At 46.6% G+C, this 20187-nt stretch overlaps 1 protein-coding gene across 1 annotated transcript in view; it reads left to right on the top strand.

The window, feature by feature from the left end:
- Window positions 1–13383, top strand: part of BMERB1 (bMERB domain containing 1) — a 90948-nt gene extending 77565 nt beyond the window's left edge. Inside the window, exons 3-6 of the mRNA XM_084881177.1 lie at window positions 3675–3748; window positions 7790–7904; window positions 9171–9253; window positions 12177–13383. Coding sequence (XP_084737303.1) covers window positions 3675–3748; window positions 7790–7904; window positions 9171–9253; window positions 12177–12289 — 385 coding nt within the window. The 3' untranslated portion in view covers window positions 12290–13383. The remainder of the gene's footprint in view (window positions 1–3674; window positions 3749–7789; window positions 7905–9170; window positions 9254–12176) is intronic.
- Window positions 13384–20187: the final 6804 nt, after the last annotated feature.

The raw sequence follows: 20187 nt of genomic DNA, 5'->3' as shown, positions 1-20187 counted from the left end.
ACACTGCCTCCCAAACAAGTCAGGGCTCTTGGAAGAGGAAGGTCGGTTATGTGGGCAACCAACCATGTCAGCAGCAACTCATACAGCCAAGAGGAGGGGAGACACCATGGGGAAGTGATCAAGGGCACGAACTTGGGCTAAATCCCAGCATCCACATGCCAGTGTGGGACTTTGGGCACATTGCTTGACTTCTTTTTTATCTTCTGTGAAATGGAGATAAGAACAATACCTCTTCCACATGACTGCCGTGAAGATTTAGATGAGTTTATGCATGGAAAGTGGTGAGGACAATGACCAGCACATAGTACATGTTCAGTAAACGTTGACTTTTTGTTTTCTTTATTGGTGAAACCCATCCTCCATCTTCCAGAAAATGACCTGATTTTTCATTAGTGGAATGCTCTGATAGACAGCTTGGAGTGTGTGTGTGTGTGTGTGTGTGTGTGTGTGTGTGTGTGTGTGTGTTGGGGGAGGTGGGGGAGGAAGACAAGCTCCTTTCCTGGGGAAATATTAAAAACCACTAATCTTTGCTTTTGCCAATTGGGGTTTTTAAGTTGACGACCAAAGCTGACCCTCCTTTAACTATGAGGCATTTGGAAGAGGAAGAAGAGAAAGAAAGATGAGAAACTGCCTGGCAGCAAGAGGGAGAGTTGAGGAAAACCACAGTGCTGACTCCCTGTGAGAGCATCAGAACTCCATTTCGCTTGTTAATGTGTGCTGGATTTGGATGTGTTTGGGAGGACTCAAACTCATGCTGAGTGCAGTTTAGAGATGGACTAAGGTCACCCAAGGCGCAAGTCTGCTACACCTGGGCTACATCCATAAAAATAATTGATGTGAAATACACCAAAATACTTGGGAGTGAACATTGACCTCTGGGTGCACGTGGGTCAAGGTTAGGCATAATTTTAGGTTCCTTCTTCATACTTGTTTGTTTTTCAAAATTTCTAGTGATCAGGGACCTGTTCTATGATCAGATAGGAATGTTATTTTAAAACTTTCATAGAGAAAAATAATCAAGGTTTTTTGGTGGTGTGTGTGTGTGTGTGTGTGTGTGTGTGTGTGTGTGTGTTTGTGTGTATTTGTTTGTTTGTTTGTTTGTTTTTTAAAAGGTTGAGCATGTTAGCTCCATTTGTCAAATAAACTGCTTGTCCAGCAGCATTTTCTACCTTTTCCTCCCTGTTTCTTTCTAGCAGCTAATGATATTATAATAACAGTTTCCAAGCACTTTACTATGGATGTCTCAATGCTTGATGTGCATATAATCCTAGGGAGAAGTGCTATTAAAATTTCTATTTTAAATATGAGGACAGAAACTCAGAGATGTTAAATCACTGGCGCAAGCCCCCCTCCCTCCCCTCTGGAGCTGTTTGGTGTTAGTACTCTTGCCTCTAAGCACTTCGCCACCTTTCCTTCTCTGATCTCTGGGGGGAAAAATGATCGATCGGGACCTGTGTCAGCTGCATGGTGCAACCCTAGATTTCTCAGCTTCAGCATGATTGACATCTTGGCTCAGATAATTCTCTATTGAGGGGAACTATCCTCCCCATTACAGGGTGCTGAGCAGCATCCTGGGACTCTACCCACTAGATGCCAGTAGCACTTCCACACACACCCAGTTATAGAAACTAAATATGTCTCCAGATAGTGTCAGATGTCCCTGGGGACCAAAATTGTCCCCATTAAGAACCACCGATGTAACCTGATCTGCATAGTAGCTGTGGAAAAGGGCCAGGGAGCTCCACTAGTTGAACTATTGCTGATAGAAACCAAAGGGAACAGTGTGTATGCTTCTGGCAATTCCCCAAGATTATTCGAGGCAGCTGCCACCTCAGGACGATCCAGGACAGGGCCTGACAAATGGTTGGAGTGCCTCTGGCAACAGGAGACACGGGCTAAAGTGTGATGTCCATGCCTCTTGTCCTGAAAGCTGGGATACTGGGATTAAAAAGGGTAACATGGGCAATGCTTGACCAGCAAAGGGCTAGTCTGTGGATGACACCGTGGAGGGAACAGACCAGTTCTTGGCCAAGATGCTGTGGAAGGAGGCAGATCAGTGGACTTGGATTAATTTCTAGTCCCAGCCCCACCCTCATATGTGGTGTGGGCACAGTTGAGCCCTTTGAGAATATTAATGCTTCCCTCTGTCTCTTCCTGGGACAGTAGGATGCTGTGTCCAAACTGGCCCACTCTATCCCCGCTCTTGCTTTATTCTTCTTAGCATTTGTTTTGTGTTTACCCACTGTCTCCTCTGCCTACATTTCAGCTCATAAGGGCAGGAGAAACTGCTGCCTCCCTGGAGCCTATGACAGTGGCGGACGTAGTAAATGCTCAATAAAGACTTGCAGAATAAAGGCATATACCCCCCACCTCCTTCAAGGGGAAGCAGTTTAATAATGTATCTCAATGGCCCCAGACATGCCAAGCCTTTTGTACTCAGTCATTCCAATTCTGAGATTCTATAGCTGCCATCACACACACACCAAATAATCCAAATAAACTAAGATGCAGGCATAATGAAAACAGACCCAATAAATCTACTCGGTGAAATTTCAGGCAGCCATTACAAATATAGTTTACAATAAGATGAGTTAATATTGCAAAAAAACACATACATACACACACACACACAGTACATAAAGCAAACTGTCCATGAAACCTGATTACTGAGATTATGGGAGTGAACATCCTTTCACACTGTTGGTGGACAGTTTGAAAAGTGCTATTAAAATGCACGTGTTCATGATATTGGACTCAGCCATTACATTTCTAGGAATTTACTTTTTTAGGAATTTATCCTAGGAATGTATGAGGAAACCACCCAGATGTCTAGGAATATGGGAACAGTTAAATAAATCACTGAATAGCAACACACTGGAATAGTATACAGCCATTATGAGAAGATTTGCATGTTCTGATGTGGAAAGATACCCAAGATATATCATTAAATTTTAGAAAGTTACAACATGTGTGTTGATATAATAACAACAATATGCTATATGGTAGTATAAGCATAAACATTTTTTTTAAATCGGGAGGAATATATACAAAGTTGTTGAAAATAGTTATCTCTAAAGGACAGAGTGAGATTTTCCCTGTCTATGCTGTGAATTTCTGTAATGTTTAAACATTTTAACAACAAGATGATAAAAGAATACACTGAACCTGCCACATAAGCTTGCTCAGTGGTTGGCAAACTCATTAGTCAACAGAGCCAAATATCAACAATACAATGATTGAAATTTCTTTTGAGAGACAAATTTTTTTAAACTTAAACTTCTTCTAATGCCACTTCTTCAAAATAGACTCGCCCAGGCTATGGTATTTTGTGGAAGAGCCATACTCAAGGGGCCAAAGAGCCGCATGTGGCTCGCAAGCCGCAGTTTGCTGACCACGGACGGAGCTTGCTCATGCAAGCAAACAAAAGCCAGGCACATGAAGACTGGGAGGAACACTATCAAGGTGTTAGTAGTAGTGACTGATCATCTCTAAGTAGTGAGATATAGGGAAATCTTTATTTTTCTTCTTTTGGGGGAAAACTTCTACAAAAGCATGTATGGCCTTTACAAAGGCCACCCCTTCCCACAATTTCCTTTCATTGAAATTGGGGAGGTGCTCAGGGTGTGGAATGCTTTTCAGTGTAACCTGCTGACGGCGGTGTGCTGTTTCCCCAGGATGGATGACATTCAGCTGTGCAACGACATCATGGACCTGAAGCAGGAGCTGCAGAACTTGGTTGCCATCCCAGGTAAGCATCTGGGACTCCAGCTGCTCAGAGCTCCCCCCCCCCCCCCCCATCTGTACTGCCTTGGGGCTGGAAGACAGTGTTTATCTGGTCTCCTAACACGACCACATTCTTGCAGTGCAGTGCTCCCTGATCCTGTGATTCAAACACAACTGTCAGGCAGATCCATTTCAAGTCCTAATTCTGGCCACAGCCTTGACCTTGGGCAAGTCACTCTATCTCTCTGAAGCTTAAATACACAATGAAGCAAACCCAAAAGTTTAAATAAAGATGAAATTAGTACTGATATTCAGTGGGTAGAGGCTAGGGATGCTAAAACTTGCAGCCTGGAGGCAGTTCCATATGAAGAATGTTCCTCTCCAAATGCCATGGACTGTCCTGCTGAGAAACATAGGCCGCACAAGGCTATAGGGCCAGTTAATTACAGAGCCCAGGTTTCTAATGCCGGTCACATTAATTCCCCTGAAAATTGTATTGTCCCAATTGCTTTTGTGTGGAAATTCAGATATTAACATTTTCTTATTTCTCCTGCATTTCCCCTCACCTCTCTCACCTTCTCCCTGACTCCTTGTTAAGAGTCTTCCCTGTATTCCCTGGATCAGTGTCAGATTTCTAGATGGATTTAGCTGAATTTAGGGGGAGGGGCAGGGAATGATGCTTCAGGCAACACATCAATAAAAATATTAAGGAGAGAGAGCACCGAATGGCCAAGAAAATTATGTTTCACCAGCCAAGGTCAGAAGATAATTTACAGAAAAAACAAAAACAAAAACACCTTGGACCCTTCCTGCCTTGAGGGTTTCTCAAGAACAAGACAAAATGTGATCCTCCCATCACCACTGCTGCCTTAGAACTGGCTGTAGAGGGGATGTCACCTTCCCCTTGGACATAGAAATAGTACCACCCTCACCTGATTATTGGAAAGGTTTAAACTACTGGTTCTCAGCCAGGACAATTTCCCCCCCCCAAATTGGGCAATCAGCTGACATTTTTGGTTGTCACAGCTCGGGGAGGAAGTGCTTCTGGCATAAGTGGGAGGAGGCCAGGGAAGCTTCTGAATATCCCACAATGCACAGGACAGTCCCCATAATAAAGATTTATCCAGCACAAATATCAATAGTGTCAAGGTTGAGAAACCTAGAATAAATGAAAACAAAAACCTCAGAGAATGAGAAGAAAAAAAAAACCCTCAGAGAATCTATATAGTATAAAGAGGTATATGCAAATTGTTCAGGACACTGTAATGTCACGAGTGCTCAGGAGGAGACTGCCCAGGCAGGTGGGTGGGAAAGGACGGCGTGCGCAGTGAGGCAAGCCACGGATGGCGCAGGCCCACGGAGAACAGGGCCTGCCAGCCGCGGTGCACCAGCAATCCCGCCTGTGTGCGTGAGCTGCAGAGGAAACACCTTTTCTGACTGCTCATTGGCTAAGCTCCTTGTAAGCCACTCGCAGTGTTCTTGGTAACTTGGGTAATAAGAATCCAAGAAGGTGATCTATGGTTTTCCCACCTCATTCCTGGAGGAAAAAATGAAGGTCCGCTGCTGGAGGGGATAAGAAATGTCATCTCCTGCCCTAGCCAGTATGGTTCAGTGGATAGAGCCTTGGCCTGCTGACCGCAGGGCCTGGGTTTGATTCTGGTCAAGAGCATGTACCTAGGTTGCAGGCTCCTCCCTGGCTAGGGCCCTGGTTAGGGCTCATGCAGGAGGCAACCAATCGAAATGTCCCTCTCACATTGATGTTTCTTTCTGTCTTTTACTCTCTCTTCTATTATACATTCTCTAAAAATTAATGGAAAAATATTCTCAGGTGAGGAAAAAAATGAAGGAAGGAAGGAAGGAAGGAAGGAAGGAAGGAAGGAAGGAAGGAAGGAAGGAAGGGAGGGAGGGAGGGAGGGAGGGAGGGAGGGAGGGAGGGAGGGAGGGAGGGAGGGAGGGAGGGAGGGAGGGAAAAAAGAAAGACAGGAAGGAAGGAAGGAAGGAAGGAAGGAAGGAAGGAAGGAACGAAGGAAGGAAGGAAGGTCATATCCTATGAAAGAGACATCTTGAAAATGCCTAAAGAAAGTTGTCATTTTTTTGTGGTGAAGGGACTGGAGTCTGTGTTGATGAAAACACCTTGGAAGCTGAGGCGGCCGGCAGTGGCAGTAGCAGCAGCTGATGGGGGTGGCATCTTCCCCTGATGATCAGCCCGGTTGCCTCCTGCAGAGAGAGGCCAGACTGCAGCTTAGGGGAGTGGGCCTAAACCATCAGTAGGACATCCTCTGAGGGCTCCTGGATTAGAGAGGGTGCACGTTGGGCTGAGGGACACCTCCCCCCCACCCCCCTCCCCGCCAATGCATGAATTTCATGTACTGGGCCTCTAGTATAAATATAATAGTTTTCAATTACTAAGCACTGACCATTTGCACATTTATGTTACCTGATTTTCTTTTCCTTCATTAAGTATGTGTTTCTTTTGTACTTGGTTCAGTAAATAGTTAATCTGGAGGGCATTTAATCATTTGTACTCAGAGTCACACAGCTGGGAGGGGTAGAAAGTTGGGCATCAAGGCAGGACTGTCTGGTTCTACAAGGAGGGCTCACAGTTGTGATAGGAGCTACAGGCCAGGGAAATTGGCGAGGAGGCCACAGCTTGGTCCAGGGAGGGGTGATGGTGGCCTGGGCTAATGAGGTGCTGGTGGAGATGAAATGCATGTTAGAGGGACGCACGGGCAAGCACATTGAGATGCTAAGAATCAATTGTGCGATGGCAGCAAGCAGTGGGTCAAGTTGGTAAGCTGGTGGTTCTTATTGGCAAGTAGGTAGATGAGTGATGTTGACAAGAAAGAGGTCACATCACCAATCAATGACAGTGTCTGCAGATAAGTGGGTGGGCCTCTGGGCAAGTAGGTGATGCCAGTGAGCAGATGGATGGAGCCTGGAGGCAGGTGGATGATGCCTGCAGACAGGTGAGGGATACCAGCAGAAAAGGTATGTGACACACAAGCAGGTGAGTAGCACTGGCCTGTGGTATGGAGACTTGGGTAAGTAACCGGTTTGTAGCTGGCACAGACCACTTTGAGTAGGTGGCTTTTCCTGTGAGTTGCATGAGTGGAGGGCTGCAGCTGAGTACCTGGGAGTCTGGGGATGCCTGAACGGAAAAGAGATAGAAAACAGGGTGACTAATTTGGGGAGGGACGTTCTCATTTCCTTGGGGACCTGCAAGTCATTCCGGACCTCCTGAGAGAGCTGAGCAATCAGGGTACTATGGCGAGTCTGTGGGCACTGTGTGAACTTACCTGCTGAGGCTGGAAGGTACTCTGCCATGCTAACAAGCCCATGGGACCAACTATAGGAAGAGCGATGCCACCATTGTCAATGTAGCAATGGTCAGGAACCCAGGGGCTGCCAGAAATTCTTCCCCCTTCCTCACTTTCCTTCTGGTTAATGAAAGAAGTTGATTTTGTCTCTTATCCAAATATTATATTTTCTTCACCTTGATTCTGTCTCTAAACCTAGAGGAAATTGCCAGTGCCAGCCCTAGGCAGGCAGACGGATGAGCTGCCCATTTACTTTATCTTCTGAAGGGGTCTGAGCAGAGAGAGCTGATGCACTTGTGGTTTTCTCAGTCCTCATTTCCAGTCCTGGTTCCTTTGTTTTCTCTTTGGCATTCCAGCCCTGGGTAATTGGGATAGGACTCATGCCATCAGCGTGGAATCTGACAGATTGGATGCCCTTGCTATGGAGTATTTCTCTCCCAGCACCCCCACTGAGCCCTTCTCACCCTCTGCCTTCTTCAGCAGGAACCCCTTGCTGCTTCATTACCACTTACTGAGCGCTCACCACATCTGAGCTCTGCTAAGCCATTTACTAATGCCCCTGCGTTTAAGCCTCACTGGTTGTATTTTACAGAGGAAGAAACTGAAGCTCAAATGGGCTAAGTTGCTTCTCTAAGTTCACCCAACTACTAGAATCGTAGATCCAGGATTCCAACCCTGGCCCCTCAGATGCAAGTGTTTTCCACCAATTTCACTCAATTGTTTCTTTGCTGATGCTTTCTTCTTCCCAGAAAAAGAAAAAACCAAGCTGCAGAAGCAGAGAGAGGACGAGCTAATCCAGAAGATCCACAGACTGGTGCAGAAGAGAGACTTCCTGGTGGATGATGCAGAGGTCGAGCGGTTAAGGTGAGTGGGTACCAGGCTGCCGTAGCACAGCCCTCAGTTTCCTTCCAAACCCATTGTTTGCTCCTGGGACTCACAGCCCTGCCCAACAGGCATGGCCTCATCCAAGGGGTCCCCTAACACTGGATCCAAATGAACCCCAGCCTTCTGGCCTGAGAACCCATTTCACATTCAAGAGAAACTCAAATCCAGCTCTAGCGTCTTGCAAATGCCTGTGGGTCTTACTTAACTGAATGTCATTCAAGGCAGTGAGAAGGGAGAAATTACATCACATAAATGCAGGTGTGCTTCCTACACATTTTCTCTTCACTGACCTTTCTCTGAACTCATCAAGGCAACTTCTAGGAACTTCTGTTGGTTTCTACAGAAACCCTGCCACTGTACTGACTTGCTTCCTTGCCTGCCCTGTCCCCTTCCTAGCCTTGTTCTGTTCTTTCTCCTCATTGGTGGTTCCGATGCCCCTCCTATTTGCAGATGTACCCATCCCCTGGATTTGGACAACTAGGGGCCCTGGAGCCATGGTTTACCTCTGGAGGAGGCTGAGCCCAGGAAACATGAATGATGACTCTTGAATATTTTTGTCCTGGAGCAAAGCCTTTGGAGCCCTTCCCAAGGAGAGGGGCTCATAGGGCCTCTTCGAACTCAGAGGGCAACTTCCTCTTTACTCTGTGTGTCCTCCTGGGTCATCCAAGGCCCCTGGGATGCGCCTTGCCTAACTCAGCCAGGCCCACTGTCTTTGCTCCTGGTGACTGTTGGAAGAGGTGAGGTGACCTGCCATGTATGTTATGGAAGCACCTCTGAGACTTGCCAAGTATCGTGTGGAAGCACAGGTATCTAGGGTGACTTAAAGGTACAGGGTCAGGAGAGGTGCTGCCCAGCTCCCTGAACACTGGAAGGGAGACTGGGCTCTGTTAACTCCTTTCCTCTACCCTGGGGTCTCATCTATGCTTCAGTTAGGCATTTGTTCCTTCCTTATGTGTCTGCTTCAGAGCAGGTTTATCAAGCACAACATACAAATACCAGGCACACATAACACAGAAAACATATGCACACCACACATACATAACACAGAACACACAACTACCACCCACACATAACACACAACATACACATATCAACCATATATAACACACAACAACGTGCATGCACCACCCACAAAGCCCATTACATGGCCCCACACACGTAACCTCTTGCCTCATTTCCTCAGCTCCTTGATGCTTTCCCTGCTTACTCTACTTTCCTCTTGTCTTTACACATCTGTCTTCACAGGGAGCAGGAAGAAGACAAGGAAATGGCTGATTTCCTGAGAATCAAGTTAAAACCTCTAGACAAAGTAACTAAATCTCCAGCCAGTGAGTGCATACATTATTTCTTCTCTTCCCATCCAAGAGAAAAGGAAATTTAAAAGAGGGGTGGGGTCCAAAGAAGGCAAAACAAAATGCTTTTTAGAGGTGAAACCTGTGCACGGGATGAAGGCAGGCAAGGGCAGCTTCATCGCTGTGCAGCCTGTGCAGTTGCCCAGGGCCCCATGCCTAGGAGGTCCTGTGATTGCATCAGTGCTTAGCTAGTGTTGTCTTACAATTCTTAAGAATCTTGGAACAGGGGGCCCTGCATTTTCATTTTGCACTGGTTCTGCAAACTGTGGAGCTGGTTCTGGCAGCAGCTGCCATTCTCGAACCACTCAGTTTGATGAGTTTTACAGGAGGAGCAAGGTGGCCACTGAGGCAAGGAGGTGGGAGCTCTGGCTTCTATTGGAGTTGGAATTTCTAAGGCAGTGGAACCAGAATTACGTTTCTCAGAATATTAGTCTCACAAGAAACTCAGAGCATAAAGGGTTTTGTGTGAAGTAAGTTTGGGAAATGCTGCATATTTGACCCTCTGTATGGAAGGTTCTAATGTTCATTAGCATAATAAGCTGATAATGGTCCTGCTGTCAAGGAATTGTCTTCTCTTTGTTGATCCAGTGAGGTTGCTATCAGTTATACCAAGGGGATGCCCAATTCAAACTGTCCCTAGCAAAACAGAGGATCTGGAAGAAGAGCAACAAGAACCAGGGCTTCAGGGACTGGACACTGTTAGAACCCTTGCTTTCCTTCCATTTCTCATCTGTGCCCCTCTCTCTATGTTAGCTCCATTTTTCTCCTCTGTGAGGCCAAAACTCCAGAGCCATAAAACTTAGCAAAAGATCTGAGGCAGTAGCACAGATTCTCTCTGCTGGTATGTAAGTATATAAATATCAGGGAAAGATGCTAATTGGCCTTTCTTGGATTTTGTTCCCATGTCTTAGGCCCATCATTTTTTTTTTCCTTTTTAATTTTATTGATTTTTTTTTACAGAGAGGAGGAGAGCGGGACAGAGAGTTAAAAACATCAATGAGAGAGAATCATCGATCAGCTGCCTCTTGCACACCCTCTACTGGGGATGTGCCCACAACCAAGGTACATGCCCTTGACTGGAATTGAACCTGGGACCTTTCAGTCCACAGGCCGAGGCTCTATCCACTGAACCAAACCGGTTTCGGCCCATCATTTTTATCAAGTGGCTAAAATACTGTGATTGGCCAGATCTTTGTCACATGCTCACTCCTGTAGCCACAGGGACATCAACTGTTACCAAAGTAAAAAGGGCTAGAAACCTTGCTAGGAAGACAAAACCCAAAAGCCGCCGCTGATGACTACAGTTGTAAGCCCGGTTTTCCTTGGTCATCCGTTAACATCCCAGGAAAATACAGTTGTAAAGAATAGGGGAATAAAGAGAGAGATGAGCCATGGTCCCTTCTGCAGGCCCCTAAAATAGCATGGCACATGGTCCCTGGTCCCCCTGTAAATCCATGGGAGTTAGAAAAACTCCACCTAGCACTGTGGAGGAGTAAGGAAACTTGCTTTCTGAGTAGGGTTATAGCAAGAAATCAAAACACCAAGCCTGCACCACATTCAAGAGGCTAAGTGTGGGGCCAAATTTAAATTACTTGTCTGGTGCTGGGAACCCAAGTGGAAAAATTAAAACTGATTAAAAAAAAAAAAGTGAAATTTCTGGGACCCCAGCAAAGCAAGTGCAAAATTGCTCAATAGGGACCCTTCAGTGTATTCCATAATACGTACACAGTTCACATATAGGATAACCTCCATGAAGATAAGCTCTCAATAAAAATATAAAACCAACCTGGCCAATGTGGCTCAGCGGTTAAGATCCACCTATGAACCAAGAGGTCATGATTGGATTCTCAGTCAGGGCACATACCCGGGTTGCAGGCTCAATCCCCAGTAGGGCGCATGCAGGAGGCAACTGATCGATGCTTCTCTCTCACCATAGATGTTTCTATCTCTCCCTCTCCCTTCCTCTCTGAAATCAATGAATAAAATAATAAAATAAGGATAACCAAAAATGTAAAACCAATTAAAAGGAGCCACAATGAATGGAGTCCATTTGAATCAACAAAGAGAAAAGAGAATGCCTGTTCTCCCAAGAACTAGAAATAACAGACTATTAAAAGAGACAAATATATTTAAAATTATTAAAATGCGAAGGAATTCAACACAAATGATAGAACAAGATGCTGTTAAGAAAGAAAACGTAGATTTGCAAACACCTGGCTTTCTAAAAAAAAAATATTGTTACAGTACTGAAGCAAAAACTCAATGGGTTAGATACAGAGATACAGTTGATGGGAGGATTCATAAATTAGAAACCAGAGCTGAAAAAACCACCCAGAATGCAGCACAGAGACAAAAAGATGGAAACTATGAAAGAGAAGGAATGAAACATGGAAGATAGAATAAGAAGGCCCAACTTACATCTCATAGACATTCCCAAAGAAGAGCTAACAGAGACTGAGTGGAAGACGTATCTGAACAGCTAATGAATGAGATGTGAGCTCTCAGACTAGAATGACTTGAACAAAGTTTCCATTTTGTCATTCACCAACTACTGCTTGAATGCCAGGCCCTGTGATAAGCTTGGCAGATACAATGGCAGGGAGAACGGAATAGGATAAGGTTTATAAACTGTGACCGGAAGCTGAGGCCTGAAAGGCCAGTGGGAACAGTCAGTATGACCATATAAAATGCATGCCAGCTCTCCACATCACCAGGTGAAGCAAGGTCTGGCTGGGGGTTGGGATGGGACTGGGGTTGCAGATGGTCAGGGCTCTCCTTACCTCACCTCTCTCTCTCTCTCTCTCTCTCTCTCTCTCTCTCTCTCTCTCTCTCTCTCTCTCTCTCTCTCTCTCTCTCTCCCTTCTTCCCTCTCTTTCTCTGTGCTCCTACCTTGCTGCAGGCTCCCGAGCCGAGAAGAAAGCAGAGCCCCCGCCTAGCAAGCCCACAGTGGCCAAGACCGGGCTGGCACTCATCAAGGATTGCTGTGGGGCTACCCAGTGCAGTATCATGTAGCCCCCGTGTGGGGTGCCCCTGGGGCCACGGGGACTCCCCCTCCCATCCACTTGTCTTCACAGCCCCCATGTCACTGGGGCCCAAGAGCTCTCAAAGGCGGAAGGGGTTGAAGGCAAGCCTGTGACTGACTGCCGCCGGGGCTGCGGGCGCAGCGGGCGGGCCCAGCCGCCCTGTACAGAGTGTAGCAATAGGGAGCCCCTCCCCGTCGCATGGCCCTCCCCAGAGCATGCCGAACCCAGGAGTCTGTCTCACTGTTTATCCAAACCACCAGGAAAAGGTCCTTCCTCAAAAAAAAATGTATCTCCACTTCTATCTAGCTGTACCTAACCCACCGTGCAAATGACTTGGGAGAGGGGCATGACCCCCAGGTGTGTATAGTTGCGACTTTTCAACAACCTAGCACCCTGTTGGACACATCCCCCGTCTACCCTCCTCGCTCTGCTGTCCTTTCCCAGGGGCTGTGCCCTGGAGGGCTCCACACAGCCCACACACCTTGGAGGCAGAGGCCCATCTGTAAAAGTGAGCTTGTGTGTGGTGTCACGGTCACGTCTCCCGCTTCCTCCCCTCCCATGCCCGGGCACGGCTCACACCGGGACCCTGTCCATTTGCTCTTGGTTCTTCCTTCCCTTGCAATGGCTGCCCAGGTATGTGGAGTAGAGGGGATGGAGCCTGGGCTGGAGCATGCCCAGTGCTTGGAAGAGGCAGCAAAATGCCAGAGGCTCCATCACCAAGGCAAGGGAGACAAGCAGGGGACCCCCAAGCAGATGCTGACCCAGGCGCTCTTCCCCAACCCCAGGGGCCCCCGGAAGGAGTGCCAGAGGACCCCACTCACCAGCCCAACACACAGACCTCTGTAAACGACAGCGGCAGGCAGGAGAGGCAGCCTGACCCAACCGTGTCCCATCGTTTGGTGGTGTACTTTAACCAGCCTAGCAAGTCCACCTGTGTAACTTGATGTACATAAGCTACAGCCAGCTGGGCACAGCCCATGTGACTTCTGTACGTGTGTGTCGTGACCGGCCTAAGTAGTTAGCATAGGTTTGCTGATGTGCAATCATCCATCAAAGAAAATAAAAGCGGAAACCACGTACACAGCACTTTCAAAGTTTTTACTTTTTTCTTGACCATGTAAATAATCCACGTACATAGCAAGTCACTTTAAAAGTACAGAAAGTAGAAAGAATGCTTTGGGTTCCTTTTTTTTAGCTCCCATAATTCCTTCAACTAGAGACTACTCTGACATTTTGGGATATTTCCTTTCAATTTTTTTAATGCATTAAAAAAACGATTGGCATCCTCTGTACCATTTCATAACAAGTTTTCTCTTCTCTTTTAGCATTATATCACTATCATTCTCCCACATCATTAAAAGTTCTTTGTACACATTAAATACTCTTCATAAAATATTTACAATGGTTTCTTAGTAATCTTCTGAATATATCATAATTTATCTAACTGTTTACTCACTATTAGACATTTAGGCTGTTTCTGGTTTTTCAGTATTATAAATAATATTATGATAATCATCCTGGGATAAAGCTTCATCTGAATTTTTTATTTTTCCTTAAGATAATTTTCTAGAAGAAAAGTTCTTAGGCTACTAATGGATCGCATTTAAAGAAATATATTTGTGAATTTAAGGTAGATCTGAACCACTGATCCCACTGGAATTATAAGTGTTTTTTGCATTGAGTTAGAAAGTCAAACTCTGCTGAAACAGAGGGATAAGACTTTTTTAGGATGTCATTAGTATCTAGGATTAGCCAGATAAACAAAATAAAGCAAAACAAAAACTCCTTTCATCTATAACATGTCTTATTCGGTAAGGTAAGCTGCAGCAGGGCAAACAAAGAAACCCAGCAACCAGAGATATATGAATAAACCAGCCTATTAAAGAATATTCTTGTTTTTTTTTCTGAGCCAAAAAGAAAAAGTAAATCTGGCCATAGTTGGTGTGGCTCTGTGGTTAGTTTCAGCCCATGCACGGAAGGGTTGTGGGTTCGATTCTCAGTCAAGGGCAGATATCTGGGTTGTAGGTTCAATCCTGATTCTGGTCAGGGCATGAGCAGGAGGCAACCAATCAATGTGTCTCTTTCACATGGATGTTTCTTTCTTTCTCTCCCCCCGCCCTCCCCCTTCAATAGAAAAAATATCCTCAGGTGAGGATTAATAACAGCTACAAGGTAAATCTGAATGTCTGTCAAGTCACAGCAGCTTTGGAGTTGACACAAATCTCTAACCGAGGAACCAGTCTTGGGCCGATGGCCCCTCCCAGTGGGGAGCAAGCCCCTCCCACTCTGTCTCACATGTGTTTCTGCCTCAGGTGCCAGCTCTGCCGTGCACCCACTTCCTGCCTACTGAAGCTAAAGAGGCACCACCACCACCATGCCTCCACACGGCCTCAGGGAACACTGTCCTCTTTCACTGCCATGAAGCCAGACCTGAAGGGCTTCCTAGGGCTGCCATACCTGTTACCTCATCCAGGGAGTCTTTAAACAACAGAAGCTTATGCTCAGTTCTGGAGGCCAGAGGTGTACAATCAAGGTGTCAGCAGGGCCATGCTCCCTCTGAGGCCCTAGGGGAAAGTCCTTCCTGTCCTCTGCCAGCCACTGGTGGCACCTGGCAATCACTGGTTTCATCGCTCCAATCTCTGCCTCCGTCTTCACATGGCCACTTCCTCTGTATGTGTGTCTGTGTCCTCTCCTGTTTTTATAAGGACACCAGTCATTGGATTTAGGGCCCACCCGAAATCCAGGATTATCTCATCTTGATCCTTAATTACTTCTGCAAAGACCCTATTTCCAATAAGGTCACATTCTGAGACAGCAAGTAGCCATGAATTTTAGGAGGATGCTATTTAACTTATTACACAGATGCTCCTCACTTTTGCCATAAAAATGTGGGCTGCTAAGGGCCTGCCACTCTCCCTTACCTGTGGAAGATGTGGGTCTGGAAGGCCTTGACCTCAGACCAATTAAAGACAGTCACCAATTGAACAAGCCAAAGGAAGTGAAAGCCCTCATAAAAATCCTGCCTGTAGTACATCTGCGGAACCCTAGAATAGACCTAACTCATGTTCCTGCTATTCCTATTGATTTTTTTTTTTTTTAACACAAAACCCCACCATTTATTTAGGCTTTTACAGAAGAGCAGAAGGAAGGAATTTAAGATGCTCCCAGATCACTAAGACTGCCTGCAAAGCTGAGAAACCTTGCAGACCTCAGGACCTCACACCCAGACTCACTCCTTCTGGAAGACAAGGAGGGTGTGGGGGGAGAGGGGAGATAACAGGAAAAGCATTTGTTGAGAGCTTATTGCTATGCACTGAGCCATGTATCCACATTTTCTCATCTCCTCACCTTAACCCACAGGGCAGACCCTATTATTACTTACCCTTTGCAGGTGAGGATCCCATAGGTAGTCAGTGGTGGGATCGCCATTCAGCATCCACCTCCTGTAACCTCAACAGTCCTTTCTTTTCCCATCAGCATTTAAACAAATCTGCTCCATTAAAAATCAAACAACCCTCCATTCCAACTTCCCTTGCAGCCATCACCTTCTCTTCTCTATATTTTCATGGCCTTCTTAAGACTTGTTCATCAACTTACTATCTCCATTTTTCTTAGTAGATAAGAAAAATGGAGATAGTAAGATGGTGAACAAGTCTTATCCCTCTTCAACCTATTTTAACCTGGTTTTTGTCACTCTCGTCACTGACCCTCCCATCAGGGATGCAGCCATTTGTTTATATAGAGGAGGGGGAAAAAATCTTTCTCCTTATCTATCTTAGGTTCTCCAGATGGGACTGTAAATGGGGCTAACCAAAGATAGATAAGAGTGGAACAAAGAGAAATCGTTAACTCATGCACACACAGACACACAAGGGAAGCACCCAGCAATGAGTAACCCCAAGAGCTTGGGCTTCTTTACCATCTGAGGCTAAAACAAAGGAAAGGGAGCCCTGGGGATGCAGCTCAGTGGTTGGGTGACGAACCAGGAGGTCACTGTTTGATTCCCGGTCAGGGCATATGCTCAGGTGGGGGGCTCAATCCAGGGGCATGCAGGAGGGAGCAGATCAATGATTCTCTCTCATCACTGGTGCTTCTATGTCTTTTCCTCTCCCTGTCTGAAATCAATTTTTAAAATATTTGAAAAATAGTTATAAAGGAAGGGAGCTCTGAGGATTCTGGTGGGGAAAGATGGGGGGAGGTGATGGGTGAGAGAGGGAGACAAGTAATGCATAGGTGACTGGGAAAAGTATGGCAGACAAAGGTTGTTTAAGAAGGTTTGTTGTGCAGATTTAAGTCCTACCTTCTCCATTAATGAGTCCTCCTCTTCCTGGTATGGGAGGGGGAGGCACCTTTTACAGGTGGGAATTTAAACGTCGTTTATAAATGGAAATTTCCTTTATAAAACCCCTGTTTTTAGAGTTTCTGTGCATCAGCTGGTTCTCAATGGCCTTTAGCTCAAAACAGTGCCAAAGAGACACCTTTTGGGGTGGCATGATCTGGCACCCCTCATTTACATCCAGCTGACGCATGTCAGCTCTCATGCTGCCCTGCTCTCTTTGCCATGTTGCCACATACACTCGACTTCTGAGGCGCTCACTCTCTAGGTGTACCTCCTACCACTCAGAAAGACATTTATCCAGTTCTTTTTATCTCTTCCTGTCCTCAGGACCTGGCCCTCAGCATTCTGCTCACCCCCTGCTGCTGGTCTGAGATGCCCATCTGCATTCTGGCTGCACCTGGATTCTCTCTCTGGCCTAGACCTTTCTCCTACACTCGGACCCTTGTTTCCAACTGCTCCCTGCAGATCTCCCTTTGGATCCAGAGTAGGCCCCTCAAATGTGACACGTCCTAAAACATGGGTCAGCAAATCAGCCCACCACGTTTTTGAAACATTTATTGGAACATGACCAAGTGCATTTTTGTATGTATTATCTCTAATGCCTTTGTGCTATAGCAGCAGAGTTGAGGAGTTGCAGCAGGGACCATGTGGCTTGCAAATCCTAAAACATTTACTCTCTGCCCCTTTAAGAACAAGTTGGCTGACTCTTGTCCTAAGTTTCCCCCCCATGGTTTTCATCTCAGGAAAATGTACCACCCAATTGCCCAAGATTTCCTAGGACTTGTCCTTGACTCTGATATTTCTCTTTACAGCCACACAACTGCCAAGTCTTTAGTGCAGTATTTCCCAAAGTGTGGTACATGTACCCACAGGGGTACGGAAAAGTTTGGTGGGGGTACGTGTTGCACTGGAGTTTGGTGGGGATATGCACTGCACTGTGCTTAGCTGCACCTAATTCTATGTCCTCATGAGTACGAGGGGTACTCAACGTTACGAAAATTATAGAAGGGGTACACATATGTCAAAAGTTTGGGAAACACTGCTAGTGCCTACCTCCTAAATTTCTCTAGGATATGTCTACACCACCATATCCTCAGTGTAGCCTCCATCTTTTGCTTGGTCAATGCAGTAGCTTCTTAACTGTCAGTGATCCCTCTTAGCATTGGTCATTTCCCGCACAGCAGCCAGGTGATTTCCTGAATTATGCAAACCCAAGTGTCATTCCCCCCTTTAAAACTGTTCCCATGGTCGTTCAGATGAAATCCTTGTTCTTTCATGTGACTTAAAAGCCCTCTCGATCTGGCCCCTTCCTCTATCCCTCTCCTCATCCCTCCTGCTCACCTGGGTCCGCCTTTGTGCTGGGGCTCAAAGAGGATTCTTCGTTCTTCTTGCCACGTTCGCCATTGGCCCTCTCTTGGACTTGCACATGTTATTTCCTGTGCCAAGAACTCAGATTCCCTGCCAGCTCTCCCTCCCCCACCTGTGGGCTACTCTGAAGTCAAAATGACCTTCCTAAAGTACAGATCTAACCAGGTGTGTTGCTTCTCAGTTTGAAACAGTACCTTCAAGGGAACAAAATAGGTAAAGGCAGCTGGGGAGGAAGAAGAAACACTAAACAGTGTCAAGGATGGTGTGTTCCGGAGCATCCAACTTGATCTAGAGATCATGTAACTTTAAGAACTTGCCAAAAAGGGCCCACAAGGGGATGGAGTTGGCGAGAGCAGTTTCAGCGAGGTGCAGGCATGGGAGCTAGATGCACCAGGCAGGGGCGGGGACTCCCTCACCCACAGTTCCATTGGAGAGTGGGAGGGATTATCACACCCATTTGGCAGATAGGGAAACTGAGGCAGAGAGAGGGGAAGTGATTAACCCAAGGTCACACAGCGTGTGTTAGAGCCAGGACTTAAGTCTGAGAGCAGAGTGAGAACCAGACCAGGGCATTTATTTCCCATTTCTAGTTCCAGCAGCATCAGCACTCCTTCCCTTTGAGCTGTATTCAATTAGAGGTGATTCATGGCCATTCCAGCAGCAGCTTAGCCTCTTATAAACCTTAACTGGCTGGACAGCCCTGGGCTGTGGCAGCTCACCAGCTCAGCTCCTCTTTAGCTTGAGAAGAAGCAGTTACAACCTACTCAATCCACCAGCCAAGACTCACATGCTAGTCACCAGCAGGACAGCTGGGTGGGCAGCAGAGACTGAGGCAAAGCACTCAAGAAAGCTGGCTTGCCTGGCTGGTGTGGTTCAGTAGTTGAGGATTGACCTATGTATGAACCAGGAGGTCATGGTTCAATTCCTAGTCAGGGCACATGCCTGGGTTGTAGGCTCAATTCCCAGTAGAGGGTGTGCAGGAGGCAGCCAATCAATGATTCTCTCTCATCATTGATGTTTCCATCCCTCTCTCCCTCTCCCTTTCTGAAATCAATAAAAATACATTAAAAAAAAAAAAGAAAGAAAGAAAGAAAGAAAGAAAGAAAGAAAGAGAAAGAAAGAAGAAAGAAAGAAAGAAAGAAAGAAAGAAAGAAAGAAAGGAAGAAAGAAAGGAAGAAAGAAAGAAAGAAAAAGGAAGAAAGAAATCTGGCTTGAGGATCAAACTTCAGGTCATTTTCCCATTTATTTATGAATTAACTAGAGGCTCAGTGCACGAATTCATGCACAGGTGGGGTCCAGCTGGCCTGGCCCCAATAGGGGCAGATCTTTCTGGGCCTGTTGGGTGGAGGGGATTGGCTGGCTGGCCCCTACCCCCCAATTGGAGTGGTGTGGAGCTGGCTGGGGGAGGGGCCACAGGCAGTTGGCCGGCTGGCCCTGCCCCTGATCAAGGTTGGGGGGCCAATCTGGGGTGGGGCCAGTCCAGGGGAGGGGCTGCAGGAGGTTGGTCAGCTGGCACCGCCCCAATCGGGCTGGTTTGTTGACTGCTGTGAGCATCACCAGTCATTCCGGTCGTTAGCTTTATAGATAGATAGATAGATAGATAGATAGATAGATAGATAGATAGATTCCACTACAGGCATTACGTACTAGGGAACACATTTGAACACAGGGAACATAGGCAGATAGGGATGGTCTGCCTTTGTGCAATTAAGTCCTGGTGAGAGACAAGGACGTCAAACTGGAGGGCAAGGGGAGGCCTCCTCACCAGTGTTCAGCCTGAACAGAGCCCACCGCCCGGCAGGATTAGCCCCGGGGAAACCACTGAGACAGTGACAGGGCTGGGGCGTGGAGTTAGTGGAACCACTCCCTGTGTAAACCCAGACCTGTACACTGGGAGAACAATGGGAGGATTAAAGGAGACAACCTTTAAAACAAGACATGCAGTATAGTTGGTTATTATTGGTTAAATGTAAAGGTAGGAAGTTGTGGAATCAGAAGGCAGCCTATTGGCTGAGGGTCTAATAGGGCCTGGAGCTGGGGGAGGACCGGATGGGAGGACCTTCCCAGGCCTGTGACAGTGAGCGGCATGTAAACATGCTGCAGTGAGCATGCCCAGTGTGACGTTGTGATCCCCCCATTCCAAGTACTTCCTCAAGATGTCTGCACCTTCCCACACCACA

The sequence above is a fragment of the Pipistrellus hanaki genome, assembly GCF_964339955.1.
Source record: "Pipistrellus hanaki genome assembly, chromosome: 4".
In the NCBI taxonomy this organism is placed as follows: Eukaryota; Metazoa; Chordata; class Mammalia; order Chiroptera; family Vespertilionidae; genus Pipistrellus; species Pipistrellus hanaki.
Note: the sequence above shows the minus strand (reverse complement) of the source record. Positions and strands in the feature narration are given on the sequence as shown.